The sequence below is a fragment of the Pimephales promelas genome, chromosome 8 (assembly GCF_988280905.1).
Source record: "Pimephales promelas chromosome 8, fPimPro1.hap1.1, whole genome shotgun sequence".
NCBI lineage: Eukaryota > Metazoa > Chordata > Actinopteri > Cypriniformes > Leuciscidae > Pimephales > Pimephales promelas.
Window position 1 is genome coordinate 20,801,392 of NC_142776.1, and position 17,705 is coordinate 20,819,096.

Consider the following 17,705-nt stretch of genomic DNA (forward strand, 5'->3'; position numbering starts at 1 on the left):
AGTGCAGCGAGCTCCACGGGACGCATGAGTCTTCTCGTACCCAAAGACCCAGTAGAGATGAACGGGGGGAGCTGAGTGTGTCAAGACTGATGTCCTGGAGCGGAGGGCTGGGCCCACTGTCTGCCAGGACCAAACACACCATCATCTGATTTGTGGCTCTGAGAGGTGCATCATCATCATCATCATAACTTGTTTCTTGACTCTAGACTGTTCGCTCTCTGTATGCTCGGGAGTTCGAGCAGATTATTGAGACCTTGGAGGAAAGTTTCTGCGCTCTGTAATTCTCTAACGTTTCTTTCTTTTTATCTGGCGTTCTCCTTAATGTAACATAAAGTGGGCATCTTGCTCTTCTAGAACCACATTAGACTGAATTAACTTATGTTTGATATTGATTAATTGATTCTGTATTCAGGTTTTTAAGGTCTTTGCTATGAATCTGTCATTTAGGACGGAATATTTAATATTCTTGTCAGAACGGACTTTTTTATGCCGGTTATTCAGTAGAAATCTTGTCCCACAGGAACAGAAAAATGATTTCAATTGTTTGTCCTGGGACAACATGACTGAATACTACTGAGGGGAGCGTTGACAAACAGGGTTTGTATTAAGTCTAGCTGGTGCAGTAAGTGAGATGAAGGATAAAATGTGTCTCACTGATGTAATGTTGGTCAGAGAGCATGTTTACAGGTAGCTGTATGATCCCTTTGAAAGGCTGAGGGTGTGATGTTGGTATAGGAAGGAATCGGAGAGAGGACTATATTATTTTGACGATGAGGCAGCTGTATCATTGCATCGCGTATTGGCTTGTCCTCTTTCAGCATGGGTCAAAGCATGTATTGAAGGTCATTATTGTGTGACTGTTATTATTTAGGGGATTTAAAAGTTCTGATTGGTTGATTTTGATCTCACAGCATTGATTTAGATTAAATCTGAGAAGAAAACTAATCAGCTATTTATTCTAAAGTGAAGACTGACCAAAAAAACATTTCCTAACCAAACTAAATGTGATGTTTTAAATGATGTATTCACAAATGTCACTAGTTTTGATTTTTGGATAATTAATGGATAATAGGTTTAAATTGGGTCATCCACAGTGTAGTATTGCACTTTTATGCCATTTATACACAGGGAAGAGGAAATTGTTCTGGGGAAGTTAAAGCTGAAGTTAAAAACAAAATCACAAGTCAGACTCTAAATGCTAAAATTTAAGTTAGTATCAGCAGCCTAAAACTGCCTGTTCCCTTTTTTTATTATTATTATATTGTATATGTGATTTTTTTTTTCTTTTAAGTATATTAATAATTAATTTACAAGTTTTTTTTACGAGGCATATCTTACTATATATGTATGTTATCGTCAAGACCAGTTGAGTTTTGTTATTTTAATAGCATGATGAAGAAGGGTTCCACAGTGTTACGTTTACTTATCGGCTTCACTTTACGAAGACAGATCTGTACGAAATCTGATTTGGGAGACTTTTTTCTTGCTCTTTTTGGATTATTGATTGTATTTATAAGGCTTTTGGCTTTGTCCGTTCAACATGCTGTACAGGGTCCAACCAAAGACCTGACATTTTTTTTTTTTTTTGCGTAAGCCTGAAAAGGCTGGCTAAAGTTAGTCAGCCACACAATAAGCAGTGTTGCTGTGTGTACTCAATATACTGTAAGCAGCTATCATCTCGACTTGAGCTCAGCTTTTCTGATGTGTTTCAAATCCCTCTTAATTCAGTAATGCTCTGTGGGCTCATGGTATTCACCCATTTGTACATTTTATGCAAGGACTGGAATCATTTTCTTTCCCGTTTTCTGTGTCTGGCAATAAGAGGGGTGAATGAAAGGATTTTTTAATTTTTTTTGTCCATCCCGGATTGCTAAAGACGAGAAAAGGGAGTTTACTCAAAGTCCTCAGTTTCCTGTCTCATTCAGAGAGGCACTAAACTGGGTTTTTACGAATTCACTTCTCTCTGACTTTAATATTTAACTCTCTGACTTAACTATTTATTTTGTGTAGCATGTTGCCGAGGCGTTGCTCCTGTACACACCGCATGTAGTACGTTTCATGTTATGACATCGAGGGATATCAAATAAAACTGAACTAAGTAAACATTTTCTTCTTTTCATTTTGTCCCATTTAAACATTTGTTCACCTAAAAATAACCTAAAAATTCTGTCATTAAATACCCTGTGTGAGATAACTTTTGTTGATCTCTGAAACATAAATGAAGATAGTTTTAATGAAACCTGAGAGATTTATATCCCTCCATTGAAAGAACATTACAGCAAAACTTCCACACTTCAAAAAGTTAATAAACATTGTAAAATTATACATAAGATTTCTGTTGAATCCAAGTCTTGAGACATGATCCCTTTATATCAGTGTTGCATAAATGTATTTATTTAGTAAAACTATTTTATATATATATTTTTTAATTATTTGAAATATAGCTGAATTCAAATAATATTTGATGACAAACTGAAACTAAAGTTAGAAATGTTGCCTTGCCTTGGCAAATAAACTGAAATAAAATTAGTTTAAGTACTAAACTTACTAAAGCTAAAACTTAATTAAAATATTAATTGGTTATAGATAAATAAAAGAAACTAATAAAAATGACAAAACAACTAAATTAATAAGACTTTAATGAAAACTGAAAATATTGTATTTTATTCATATTTTGAACTTTTATTTTTATGATTTATATTAAATAATACTAAAATAATACTGCTTTATATGATGAATACAATTAATTTGGTATCAAGTGGTTTATTTTTCACGTATTTTCACGTTTAAAATCGACTCACAAACAGAGCACATCAAATATGGTAAGCAAACAGATGTATGCTTGTTGATCAATGTTTATGTGAATAAAACGCTAAATTAAATCATTAAATGTTAACCATAAAACTGTTTGATTCACATAGATTAATCTTATACTCATATTTATGATTATTTTGGAGCGTCAAAGTTTTGGTGGAATGGAATTTCTGTGGAGGGTAATCTCTCAGGTTTCATTGAGAAAAAAAAAAAAGTAATGAATTTAAAGAATTTAAATTTGGGGGTGAACTATGCCTTTAAGCCCTTTCCTGCATCTCCCCCAGTGATTTATGCAAAAGTAAGTAACAAGCAGTGTTCTTCTTACACTATTATATTTATATTTAAATGCACATTGTCATTGAATGGAACGCACATAAACTTGACTTGTCATTTCATATTTTACATTTCATTTAGACATTTCAAAATTCTAGAAAGGAAACCGTAAAAACTTCTCCTCATACAAGCAGTGATGGAAAGCCAGGTGGTCTTGAACAGCAGGAGCATGAGCCATCAAGATAGTCTTTCAGTGGAGCTGGCCAGCAGTCCGATGGACCTCATCGTTTCGAAGGCATGCTGTTTCCGTTGAGTGTGAACCTGCAGGGTTGAGACACAGGAAGTCTCAAAGTTCACTCTTGCGGATGATTCAGTGCTGCATGCAAGTGCCACCGTGCAGTACAAAATCTTATAGCAAAGAGTCTGCATGACCTGAAAAACTGGCATAAGCAGAAAATGACATCAAATACAATTAGATCCAGTGTGTACAGAAACGTGGCTGGGACTGTATGTTAATTGTAGGGTCTGTTTACCTGCACACTCTCTCCATGACGTGATTGAGTAAACGGTCAGAGATTCCAGGGCTGGACTCCTCAGCGAGGCTGAAGGCATTTTCCAGCTCTTCCAGGGCACATACGCCGTTCCCGCTAACACGCCGCTTCTCCTTCAGCTGCATTCAGAACATACCAGTCTGCTAATCCACGTGTCGAGACTCGACGTTAAAGCACAGGTGAACCCGTGATGGGGGCTCGCTGACATAAACATACTTTCTTTACCTCTCTGAAGATGGGTGAGATGAATGTTGTCAGAGACGGTGACTTCGGCTGCCTCTTCATAGAGTCTGATGTCTGTTATAAAAAACAAGAGTTCCGTGATACTAGATGGATCACTTTGAATGAATGATGTGGGTAAGCTGAACTTGAAGTTTTCAGATTTTCTTCTTTATTTTTTTATATATTATAGTATGTGAAATTAGTTAAATTTAACATTATTTATATATATATATATATATATATATATATATTTATTTATATATATATATATATATATATATAAAGTGTGTGTCAATAGGATAAAGTTGAATCCTACTTTAGTAGACTAGAGTGCAATAACACAATCCTATTTATTTTCTCCATGGGGAAATTGATTTTGAACAATAACTTCTAAATCTAAAACGCATATCTACTGTGAGCTATGAGGTTTTTAATTGATGGTATAATTATAAGTAATCAGCCTGCATTATTTCAACTTAATTTTGAATGCATCCGTAATTTTAGTGGAATCCTGGTGAAAATTGCATTACCCAAGATTCTGTAGAGAAATCCCCAATTGTTACAAGAAAATCATGTTAAAAGAACATTTACATTTAAGCATTAAGATGCTTTTATCCAAAGTGACTTGCAAATGAGGAGAATAATAGAAGCAATTGAACCCAAAAATAGGGCAACACAATGTAAGTGCTGTGACCAGTCCCAGTTAGTCCATCACAGTACAAGCAATAAACAATGATATTTTGTATGTATATATATATATATATATATATATATATATATATATATATATATATATATAGCACAGAAATAAAATGGACTATTTAGTGTTGCGTCAAGTGTTGATGAAAAAGATGCAAACAAATGTAGTGTGGACTATAGCTCTAAGGGAATGAAAACATCCTGCAAAGATTTATATCTGAAAGTGCACCATATATAACGTTATTGTCTTTCAAAAGTGAGAGTCGACTCTGAGTCTATGAAATGAATTGATTTTGAAACGAGTCATTAGCTGTTTCATCATGATGTAGATCATGGCCGCTCCCAACAACTGCGCGCGCAGACGGAAGTGTAAACTTGAAGTCTAGAACACATTCAAATATTTCAGCTGAATCGCATCATGTTGAGAAGACGCTGTGTTCTACATTGCAAAGACAGTTCAGCCACTTGTTTTCATTGCCCAGGGACGAGCATGTGAAGAATCAGTGGTTAGAGTTCATATTTGCAACGATACCACAACAGTATAGCCCGAACCTTGTGTTATCATCATTTTAATGACGAATCGTTCAAAAACATAAATGAATTCAAAGGTGGATTCGCAAGCCGGTTGTGCCCGAAGGAGGGCTCAGTATCCAGTGTATAGACCATTTCACAAGATGTAAACAACACTGGTACAGAAGCACTTCCTGTTTCAGTTTTTTAACACTACATAAAATACAACCAACAGAACATTTAAAACTGAATCAAAAAATTAAACAAACATCTTTAAGATGTTTTCTTTACATGTGAAATAAAGAAAACAGTTACAAACTGAAACAGGAAGTGTTTCTGGACCAGTGTTGTTTACATCTTGTGAAATGGTCTATATGGATCAGGTTCGTCGTCCTCCGAATCACAATCTGTAAGTATTATTAATAATGTTTGCTGTTATGTTTTCTGTAGCATGCACAATTGTTTTGTATGTGTTGTGTGTGTTGTGTACACTCCGTGCAGCTTCTAAGAGAGGTAAAGTTAGTTTTGTTTTTTATATTTAGCAGACAGTCATTGAAAATGGCAATTACCTCCTAAACGACTTAGCCAAATATGACTTCGCTCTATATAATAAGCACTGCCCCTCAAAAGCCGCCGCAATGTGAGTTTCGCCGGGAAAGCTCGCTCTTGATGGAGACGCGAGTAAGGGACCGTGTGGAAAGTGCACTTTTTTTTCTGACACGTTTGTTCAAACACTATATACAATTTTCAACACTTGACAAGCTATAATCCTGGTTATGGGCGTTCCGTTGCCGACAATCTCAGCCTACGGTTTACCAATAACAACTGACTGGGTCATTTGACCAATCGCCGCAGATTCGCGTCACTCAAAAGGAGGTGTTAGGGAAAATGAATCGTCGAACGAATCATTTGGGTGTTGTTGAGCAAATCAGGTAAAAAATGCATATTATAAGACAAATAAAGTGATTTTTTTCCTTGCATGCACATTAAACTGTTTTTGGGAACTCCTAAAACAAAAATAGGAACATTTCAAATGTTATGATAGGAGCTCTTTAAATTGTAATTTGCAGTGCCTCATGGGATTGTAGCTCTTTCCCTCATAAAGGCCGTTAAGTACAGTCTTGTACCTTGTATATTTTCTTCGATTTTCAATTTTTTTTTTTTCGCTTCAAATCAAAATTTGTAATGTTGTAATTCATCCTGTAGCTGGTTGGTTTGATTCATGACTTTTTAAACTTTTTTTATATACTCCGAAATCAGCGCCGCTGGAAAAATCAGCTACATGATTTTAAACTAAACATGTTTAAAATCAAGTATAATACGCTTAATTTCTTTGCCTAAAATGTACCTAAAACATATAAACTACATTTTTAAAGAAGACTCTGAGCTGATTCTGAATTCTATACAAATATGTAATGCAGCATACAAGTCATATTTAACATTGCTAGATCTGTCCAGTTTCACCCCTAGTATCAGAAGCAGCTCTGATGCAAGTTTAGTTCTGTTTGATTTATCATTACCTATAATTGTGATGCTGCCTCTGAGACACTAAATAGTCTGTTTAAACACCGCCTTTATGGCGTCTATAGATGCAGCTTTTGTATTGGTGTTGCAGCTTAAAGACTTTAAAAGACATATTTACCTTATTGTCTAAATGATTGAGGTCTCTCTGTAACTTGTTAATGGAACTGGGCCTCACGGTGGGGAAAGTCCACATGGGACACTGGTCCCTGTCATCCCCCTCCCCGTCCCTGAGTGAAAAACAAACAGAGTAAACGTAGTGTACACAGATATTGCAGAACGAACGCTCATCCAGGAATGTGGACCGGACACGTACATGTCGGAGTCGTCAGAGCTGGATTCGTCCCCGTGTCCCTCCGACTTCCAGCGGCGGTATCGATCAATGAGCTCTGCCAGGTATGAGGTTTTCTTGGTGAAGCGGGTGATGAACTTGTGTTTCAGCAGCTCTTTGGCAGTTGGTCTCTGTCATATGCAAACATCATATTACAAAAATTCAAATACTGTCTGATGAGTAGTATAGAAAAAATATATTATGCATCTCTTAATACAATTGTTTTTATTATACAGGTATGAAAAAGGGAGCTACTAACAAATCGTGGCTCTTTATTGAGACAAGATTCAACAAAGTCCTTAAAGGCTCTGCTGTAGGACCCGTCCAGTGTGGGTGGGTTACTTTTAGGGATGAGGAACAAGACTCTCATGGGGTGAAGTTCTGAATTTGGTGGTTCTCCTTTAGCCAGCTCAATGGCTGTGATACCCAAAGACCAGATGTCGGCCTAAAACAGGGAAGACAACAAAAAAAAAGGGGGGGGTTAGTACTTGTGCCATCTGTCTGTCTTTGAATATTTCATTGAGCTCGCTTTCATTGTGCAGTTTTCACTAGTTAACAGATGTTCACGTGGAGGACTTTAACATGATACCTGTTAGCTAAATGACAAACGAGACAAGGAAGTACTTGTACCTTGAAGTCATACGCAGACTGTTTGATAACCTCTGGTGCCATCCAAAATGGAGTTCCTACAAACGTGTTTCTCTTAATTTGTGTGTCCGTTAACTGTCCGGCCACTCCAAAGTCTGCCAGTTTGACTTCTCCATGTTCAGACAGTAACACATTGGCCGCTGTAGCCAAAAAGTAGAAGGGTTATCCAGGCATATAGGGACACTTCATAGGACTAAAATCAACCAAACAGATGCCAGTTTGAAATACTGACCTTTGATATCTCTGTGAATCTTCCTCTCTGAGTGGAGGTAGTCGAGTCCTTTCAGTATTTCTCTGATGATTGTGGCGATATATGCCTCTTCCAGAGGTCCCGGCCTCAACTGTCCAGACACACATTAGAGGATGTTAAACATAGTGACACATCCTGTGCCTTTGAGGGTTTTTTGTCCAGAAGTAATTTTCTGATGTTGTGCCTCACTGTAAAGAACTGACTAACATGGTTAAAAAAATACTAACTCACCAGGTCCAGCGCCGATCCACCTCCCAAATATTCCATGATTATCCATAGTTTAGAGCCCTGAGAAACACAAAATTACCATTAAATTACCATTTATCAACAGATATTTGACCTTCTCTAAAAGGAATAGTTCATCAAAGCACGACCACATTTATGCACTTTTTGGAGTTGGAGACTTATTTCAGTATTATTTATATACTATTGTATTATTAATTCAAATTTTAATTTAGATATTATACTAAATTAAAATGTTCAAAAAAATTTCATTTTGATTTTAGTTTGGGTTCTGTTATCCTTTTTCATATGTATGTATGTATGTATGTATGTATGTATATGTGTGTATATATATATATATATATATATATATATATATATATGAAGAGTTCAGATGCAAAAGCCTCTAAATGCCATTTGAAATTTTCTTCTTTAATGATGATTTTTATCAAACTTATATATTTAAGTTCAGTGATTTCACTTAAATGGCAATGATATTTACCTATTAATTGTTATTTAAGTGAAATTACTGAACTTAAATATTCAAGTTTGATAAAAATCATCATTAAAGAAGAAAATTTCAAATGGCATTTAGAGGCTTTTGCATCTGAACTCTTCATATATATATATATATATATACCGTACTGTATATACATACATGAGAAACTGAAATAAAAATGAATGAAAGCTGTATATATATATATATATATATATATATATACTGTATATACATACATGAGAAATAAAATGCAAGAGAATGCAAAAAAACGTTGAGAGAATGCAAAAGCACTGATATCATTTTTCCTTGCATCTCATATTTTTTTTCCCTCACCCTTTTGGATTTCCGTAATAATCTCAAAAAATTATTTGACAAACAAAAAGGCAAACTACAGCTACAGTTTTTATTAGACAATGCAAAAAATAAATGCATAGAAAAACAAAAACCTCACAGGAAAAAAAGCATTTATTATTCTGAATGTTCCAATCCAATTTGACCTCTGACCTGTCACCTGATGGAGATTTGGTTCCTTGACACAGTTTGGCTTGCTTAGTTGGGGATAGGGGTCAACCGATATATGATTTTCAGGGCTGATGCTATACCGATTATTACAGATCAAATAGACCAATAGACCCCTTTTCAGTTGGTAAACATGGTGGCGTTTTTTTTTGTGGGCGGAGCTTAGGTGGAGGCAGAAAGATCCCTCTGGCCTCTTCACTAACGTTAGTTAGCAAGGATTGTTAGCTTGTTTTTTAACAATGACTGGAGAAAATCCGATATTATCTTAATGTGTAAGGTCACTCAGTGTCCAGGAGCGCGATTGTTATTTCCAAAAGAACATTTCAGTTATTTTTAATGGACGGAACCAGATTGGCCGACCCGTAGCCGCCTACACGCTCACTCAATGCATGGACGATCTGACAAGATAACGTTACGCTACCTCGGTTGAGTGGCCTGACTTCTACACCTACCTTATAGAGAAACCGATCGTAAAGAGAAACTGAGGGCATATAAATCTTTAGATGCCTACAACTATGTGCTGAATGGTCCTGTACAAGACTTGTGTGTACGATCCGCAGTTCTGCCGAGACCACGGCAATGAAAGAGTGACATTACAGTGCGATTTTAATGTGTGAATGTTTTCTAGAAATAAAAGTTCCAGATACAGAATATTCATTTTTCATCAATTCTTGCACCAAACAACACAACAAGATAATAGTTAATAGTAACAATTATTTAAGCTCCTTATTATGTAGCCGAATCTGTGCTGTTTTGTATTGGCCGCCTCCAGTTTTCACTTTGTTTTGCCTCCAGCTAGCGCCGTGACGTAACTGTGACGTTGGCGCAAAAAGGGTCTATAACCGATATTTTGAACCTATATATATATATATATATATATATATATATATATATATATATAATAGCCTATATCTGGTGTAAAACTGTAAATTAATGTCAAAATTAAGAACAAAGTTTAAAAAATTAAGAAACTTTAAGTTTTGACAAAAACTTTCTTTAAATGATTTGAAACATATTTTTGAATCTGAGAACTATTAATAATAATAATAATAATAGTAGTAATAATAACTTGTAAAAAAGTGCAGGGAGCACCCAGCACCATTCTGTAAACATCTATTAATTCTGTAAGACTATTTTAATGTTTAAATAAAATTTTAGTAATCAAAAAGCATTTCTAATTAATTAAAATCATCAAACTTATTCAATTTATTTACGGTTTAACAAAAATTACATTTTTAGGGCTTTGTCAAAAAAACAAACTTTTATTTTGACGGGTTGCCGTGGAAATCTTTGAGTTTCCGTGTGTCTATGATACGAAAATTATTTTATCGGCAAATCGGTTTTGAAAATGATACCGATAACCATAAAAATGCTTAATATCGGCACCGATAATCGGCCAGGCCGATAATCGGTCAACCCCTAGTTGGGGACACTTAATATTCAACAATATAATTGATCTGCCTGCATTGATACCATTATATGACAACTGAACTGACCAGAGCGATGACATCACTGTTTTCTCCAGAGTGGTTGTATAGATAAATGTTCTTTAATTTTACAACAGTAATGAAGATTTCTTTAGATCACTGACATTACTTAAGCTGGACTATGACAATATTGTCCTCTAGATCTGCTGTACAGCAGAAACAAACTTTGTTGCATTATTATCCTGTTATCTCTGTAAAGCATGGTTTGAAATATGTTTTGTAAAACACGCTATATACAGTATATAAAAAAGGTGAAGGTTCATAATGTCTTTGTTTGACAGTCCGGCCAAAATTTATGTCCGCACAATTTGGAATGTTTCATTGTATTATCTCAAATAAAAATGATTGACTCCCGACTCCAAGCACTCGCAACTACATGCTTACAAATTCTTAATCTTTGAAGGAGATTATCCAAGACCACCACTGTATCTACAATACCGTTTTAGGAACCAATAATGAACATTAATTTTTCAAGTTTGTTCATAATACAGGAACTAATGTTAATTTATATGGCTTACATTTTTTTAAATGTATTAGTATTAACATGTATAGTACTCATTAATCCATCTTAATGTATTGTTTATCGTTCGTTTGTGATACCTAATGCATTAACTAAAATAATGTGTTACCAGGAAGTCATATGTTTTTGAAGGGTGGCATTTGGGTGAACTATTCCTACAGAAAAATACAGAACTATACTGTGATGTTTCAAAAGCCGTGAGTGAAAGAAGGACATCTCCACAAACCGTCAGATAGGATCCGTAGTATTTGGTGACATAAGGGCTGTCACACTGGCTGAGAACTGTGATCTCCTGCTGGATGTCTTCAATCTCATCCTCTGCCTCTTCCAAGTCAATAATCTTAATGGCCACCACCTCTTTTGTGCGGTTGTTTATTCCCTTGTAGACCTCTCCAAAAGAGCCTTTACCAATTCGCTCCAATTTGGTGAAGTATTCCTCAGGATTCAAACGCGGATTCTGAAGGAGGGAGATAAAAAAAAGTATTTAAACAAGATTGATTTAAAAATTCTTACCAGCTATCTATGGCAAGATCCAGCAAAGTGTATTTTCTTCACACAGGTGACGGACTCTAGAAGTTGTCCTTTTATCAAGCAACAGTTGTCCTTTTAACAAATGCAGAAAGATCTACCCAATCATCGCTCCACTGCTGAAGGTCCGGAGATGGTGAGAATTTATCGAGGGAACTGCTATAATGTTTTTTAAGCACTTTTTTCATTTTCTAGGAAAACAGTCCTAGCCTCTGCTTCCTTGTTCAGTATGGGATAAAGATGATTTGATGGCTTGTACTGACAATCCATCTGGAAGTGACACCATTTCATCGAAACAACAATCACTTGACAAGACTCAAAGTTCAGGACTCAGGAGATAAAAACTCCTCTTGGTATCAGCTCAACATCCGATTTCCGCATTCATCACACTCATATTTACCCTTTTTAAAACACTGAGCAATAAAAACACAAACTTATACTATTCTTGGTAGGTCCACCCTTTGAGGGCCCCATAATATGAGATCAGCAAGATATGCTTCTAAAAATTCTCAGAAACAGAAAGTTAATTATTTAGCCAACTACACCTGTGTGATGATCTGTGGGTGTGCCACTCTTTCGGCAAGATACTCTGAGCTCACCATAACAAATGATAACACTGCAATTATCATATTGACCTACAAAACATGCACATAGCTACAAAACATAAACCTGGTATCATAAATAGATGACATCCATTATCATCTGAATCTGTACAAAACATACATTTTCTAATATGTTTCATGTTAATTTTTCATGGATTTTGCCATTTTAGCAGCCCTGTTACAACACATGAGACACCTAAATACAGTTTTAATTTAGCTATTTTTCTTTGCAATTAATTTAAAATCAATGTAAAAATTAAATGGGCATTAAAACTAATTTGTGATGTAATAGGTTTCCAAATTTTAGCCAAAATGATGATGTTTCTCAGAAGGTCCCAGCTAGTTTAGGATAAAATGTTGGTTTGTAGTTAGTGATGAACCTCTATGTTACGTAACTTAAAAAAAAATAATAATAATAATAATAATAAAGCTTGATAAGTGCAGTTCACTCTACAATTTGTGTAAAATTAAGAAAATTATGATCTCATTTCTTGGGTGTTACAATTTTTTCAGAATATCATGTAGTAGCAGGGTTGTGTGCAAAATATGGACAGCTAAATATTAGCTATTATTGTAATTATTAGTTAGATATTAGCTTTTAATGATTAGTTACATATTTAAAAATATGAAAATAGTTTTCATTAGATACCCCAAGTCTACTTTACTTTTCTTAAATCATATGTCCAAACAAAATAAATCTTTAGTATCACTTTTTATCAATTTAACATATCCTTGCTGAATAAAAGTATTTTAAAAAAAGAAAGGAAAAGAAATAGGTCTACTGAAATTAGCCCAAACATTTTGAACTATTATTTTAAATAAATGGTGTTCTTTTTTTTTTCCTTCTTTTTATTCATTAAAGTATCCTGGAAAAATGTATCACAGGTTGTACAAAAAATGAATATAATGTTGTATTGACCAAAATGTAAACGTGTATCCTAAAAAAAAAAAAAAAACTTTCTAAGCATCACATACACTTTAGTGCACTTTAGACATACTTTACATTACAGTAATGTATTCACATAAATGCAGAATAAAACTTATTTATTATTAAATAAAATTAAATGTATTATTAAATGTAATTTAAAAATGTAATTACAAAGCTTCCAACTATATTATAGTATAAATAGTAAAGTTAATCATCATCCGCAAAGAACAGTAAATAACTGTTATGTCTAATGCAAGGAGGTATTCAGGTGTCATCTTCATCTCTTTGGGTTACCTGGTTCCGCATGTTATGAAGGTGTGCCATGTCCAACTAGATATACCTCCAGTTCGGGGTTCACAGATTTTTCCTCTTTCTCTCCTTCTTGAACAGTCACCCACCAATGGAACAGCTTGTTCCCAATACACGCCTCTCTAAATCATCCCCGTGTACCAGACTGGCCGCTGTAGGGTTTACAAGGTTTATAATCTGTATTCTCGTCCATCCATAAGCGCAGACAATCGGTCTTTCGAGTGAATGTTTGCGGTTTATGGTCTGCAGAGGAGACTCCCACTGCAACCCCACTACTTTGACTAAGAGAGAGGAATTGTGTTCTGCGCATGCGTCATAATCTCTTTTAAAGCCCAAAGACTGCTGGGAATCGTAGTTTTTCGCTCAATCTGAGCTACGTGGCATTTATTTTAATCGTAAACCCTGTCTCTGAAACCAGGCCTTAGAGATTCACAATTTACCAATGTGACTATCATTTGTAAATCTTCTATATTTTAATCTTCTATAGCTTAAACATTTATAATTTATTCCACAACAGTTGCACATTAAGACACTTCTTTCCTCACTTTTTTTTAAATTCGAGGTCGCTTTATTAATATGACAAACATATATTATCTTGAAGACCTTTTTGAGCAAACCATTGCTATTTTCTATGCTAACTTTAGGCTACACTTTCCCTAAACCACACCCTCACATCATCATTTTAATGAAACATTAGGCTACTTAATTCTTTTAATTAAGCCTTTTGAATTGGGAAAATAACTAGGTTTCAGATTTTCCTTCATTGTGTGGGCATTTCAGTTATTTTGAACATTAAAATATTGTAGGCTATTATAAAATATTCCTGAGCATTATGTGCACAGTGCAGGTTACTGTCGGCCTGAGGTTTTTGTCACACGGTCATACTTTTCTTATGATAAGACCATCATGCAGTAAGATTTGTGGGTTTTTAAAAAAAAAAAAAAAAACTGAAAATCTCTGCTCTGACCTGCCAAGTTGGGAAAGGGCATGAGGTTGAGGAGTGTTTCTGTTTTCAGTTAATTTTGCCTTGCTTTGGTCGTCAATTTGAACTGGCCTGTTTCTTTAGATTATGTTCTCTCAGTCTGTATGAATTTTCTTAGTGGTCACAATGGTTTGTTCAATATTCTGTAATCTTTCTTATAGTGAGCATTCCAATTTGACCTGTTTAGTTCTGTTTGACGTCTTAAAATTTTAGCTTTTTTTAGGCCTATACATTTTGTATCATGGCTTCACATCATTTTTCATGCTTCTTTTTTAATCTTGGTGTTGACCAATTAAATAGTCGGCTATAATTGACAAAATCTATAGTTAATGTGTTTTGCCTTTGTAACCAATAGACATCACATCCATAGATCTATATATTTTATTTCTAGGATTCCAAACTGCTTTCGAACAGGAGGCATTTCACATTGATGAAATTGTTTTCTCTGACTCTGAGTTTTCTTGTATTTATTGTTAGTTCGTTCAGTTGTCATATAAGTTGTATGTTCTTGTTTCTAATATTCTGTTGGCAGTCAAATTGACACCTGCATTATTGTAGAAAAAAAAAATGTGGTTAAATGTAGCTTCCTCTTTGTCCCTGTAGGGGGCAGTATTGTACAAACATAGTGCCCCAAGCCAAAATAAATATATTTATTTAGGGATCAGAGTAATTGATGATTTGCAAGCTTATATCTATTTAAATGTATTTTTATATATGAAGATCAGTTACCCTATCTGTATTTTGATTATTACAGAATAAAGACGATGGGAGGTCATGTGACAGGCATGCAGGAGCATGTATGGTTTCTGCAGAAAACATAAGCATTATTCTTTAGAGGTGTGGTGTGTTAAAACTAACCGACGATTTCTAGTCTCCACAGTGTCTCATTATTCACTGTAAATGAAATGTAAACTGCTGTTGTTACAAAAATGCAGTGGTGGAGGAAGAAGCCTACCTACTGAATCTCAGTATAGGCCTACTTAAGTAGCCTAAAAGTACAATTAACCAGAGAAATGACTTACTTAAAAGTAGTACAATGACAACCATTTCTTAAAAGTACCACAATGACAACCATACTTAAGTAAAAAGTAATTTTAAATGTCTACTTAAAGTGTTAAAGTAAAATTACTTGCATAACAGTTTCTTTTCTTAATGTCTATATTCTAATGAATAACATTTAATTCTTACTCATTCAACCTAATACTCTTATAATGATGTTTAATAATGATGGAACAATTTTCACCATTTCTGAACAAGCTTGCAATTAGGCAATATACACATCAAGCTTCAATATAGACACCAATCAAATACTATATGTTAAGATATAAGCTACTGAATATGTTTGGCTGTGCGTTTAATTTATGGCGTAATTCTTTCTTAACCTCGTGGCTTGCCATAATCCTTACCAAACTAACTGATCAGAAAATGTAATAAAAATGTTACAGAACGTTGTAGAAATGTAGTGGAGTAGAAAGTATAATAATTGCTGCAAAATGTAACAAAGTAAAAGTAAAAATTATGCACTATTGATTAAGTAACGTACCGAATCAGATAGCCTACGTGAAAAATTTACTTAAGAAAAGTAACGAAGCAGCTTTCTTCGTTGCATTCAACCCGATTCCACCACTGCATAAATGTGAGCAACGTACGGCCTTCTTTATATGCGGTTGTTTTAATCTGATAAACTGTCAGAAGCTATTTAGAATTAGTTTAGTTAGTTTTAAATCGGGATACAGACAGAGGAAATGTGGTCAGGAAAAAAAGGAACTGCATTATTGTCTGTCAGTGAGATAAACTTCAACTTTCTACTCATTATGTTCCTGTGTTGAACAGAACTTTGTGTCCCTGTTTTTGAGGAAGTTCACTGTACAGTGCTTCAGTAAGCTTTTTATTGTTAAATCAGTTATTCAACATTTGCAGGGTAAGCTACTTGGAGTGAGCTAGCAGTTTCTAGATTTGCAGTTATTCCTACCCTCGTACGAATTCCCGTGAGATCGGGTTGGTTATTCTGAAGTTGCATTATAATATTACTATGGTTTTTATGTACTGTAATAACTATATATTATAATATATTATCATTAATCGTTAACAGTGTGTAGGCCTTTATGTATACAGCTTCACTACATTGAAGCTACTCACCTGTAGCAATGTCAAGCTACACAGGAATATGGCAAAGTTAATACATCTAAGCTCTTTTTTTTAAAATTTTATATTGAACCAACTTCATTCCAAGTCAGTTTATATCTGTGGTAAATAAAACTTTCAGTCAAACAGATAGTCAGGCAGAATTTGTCAGTTCAATTATTTATTTTAACACTGTTCCAAACCAATTTGCATAAAAAAAAATAATAATACATAAAACCACATATAATAATTAATAATATCAGTGCACTATAAATAAACTGGTTATAGGCCTTTATTAATAAAATTATTTAAAAAAAAATACAAGGCTTAAGACTTATGAAAATGCCTTCTATATATATTTCTGTTTTGCTTTTCACTCCATTTTATCGAAATCGTACCGAACCGTGATGTCTAAACCGAACTGTGACATCTGTACTGTTCCACCCCTAGTATTGTCGTCATACAATGAATTACATTAAGCATCTTTAATGGGCTATATGCACGCATAAATTCCGCATTTGACGTAAGGATGCTCGTCCATTTCCGGTTGTGTAGATTAAAGCGGAGGAAAACCGGAGAAAACGGGATTATGGCAGAGTCTTCAATATTTACTGTCCTCCCGTCTTTGAAACGAAACGTACATACGTTTAGATGTAATTTTATATATAGTTATGTTTATTTAATATAATTTTAAAAAGAAGCATAAACACAACGAGGGGTGTCTGTTTTATCTGTTTTTGTGACTAACGTTTCTTTAGTATAACCATGGGGTATAAAATTCAATATAAGTTCTCGGTATTGCATTGGACTATATGATCGGCGGAAGTTATCGAGCATCCTTAATCCTTCACCGGAAATACCGCCGTGCATAGAGCCCATTCATTGTGTACCACTTTTTTATGGTAAAAGTGGTACCGCCAGACCCGGAGTTCGGCTCAATGGTTTCCTAAACTGTAAAAGAACAATGTTTACTCGAGGTGGAAAATTAGATTAATTCCCCAAATGGTGGAATATCCCTGTAACGTTAGCTAGGCTTATCGTTAGCCGGGTGCTCTTCCCTGACTTCTTATGATACAGTGCATGTGTAAGATACAAACTTCCTGGTTAGGTTTAGGGTTAACCCCCCTACACACACACACACACACAAAAGTCCATGCACACATGAG

The 17,705-nt window shown here is 34.8% G+C and overlaps 2 protein-coding genes across 4 annotated transcripts in view; one reads left to right on the forward strand and one right to left on the reverse strand.

Annotated features, from left to right (window-relative positions):
• farp2 (FERM, ARH/RhoGEF and pleckstrin domain protein 2) overlaps positions 1 to 2,103 on the forward strand; it is a 59,808-nt gene extending 57,705 nt beyond the window's left edge. For both annotated transcript variants that reach the window (XM_039691517.2, XM_089134129.1), the window contains exon 27: positions 1 to 2,103. This exon is cut by the window's left edge and continues 19 nt beyond it. In XM_039691517.2, the coding sequence (XP_039547451.2) occupies positions 1 to 75 (75 nt within the window). In that variant the 3' untranslated portion in view covers positions 76 to 2,103.
• Positions 2,104 to 3,138: 1,035 nt separating this feature from the next.
• Positions 3,139 to 13,712, reverse strand: stk25a (serine/threonine kinase 25a). Of its 2 annotated transcripts, none has more exons than XM_039691685.2 (11): positions 13,419 to 13,712; positions 11,293 to 11,523; positions 8,051 to 8,107; positions 7,802 to 7,910; positions 7,552 to 7,709; positions 7,181 to 7,366; positions 6,907 to 7,052; positions 6,712 to 6,820; positions 3,864 to 3,935; positions 3,621 to 3,757; positions 3,139 to 3,408 (listed from the first exon to the last, which is right to left on the reverse strand). In XM_039691685.2, the coding sequence occupies exons 1-11, from the start codon at positions 13,446 to 13,448 to the stop codon at positions 3,369 to 3,371; spliced, it is 1,275 nt and encodes a 424-aa protein (XP_039547619.2). In that variant the 5' UTR covers positions 13,449 to 13,712; the 3' UTR covers positions 3,139 to 3,368. The 2 variants fall into 2 exon arrangements, with proteins under 2 accessions (XP_039547619.2, XP_039547620.2); XM_039691686.2 differs by having other exon boundaries at positions 3,139 to 3,527.
• Positions 13,713 to 17,705: the final 3,993 nt, after the last annotated feature.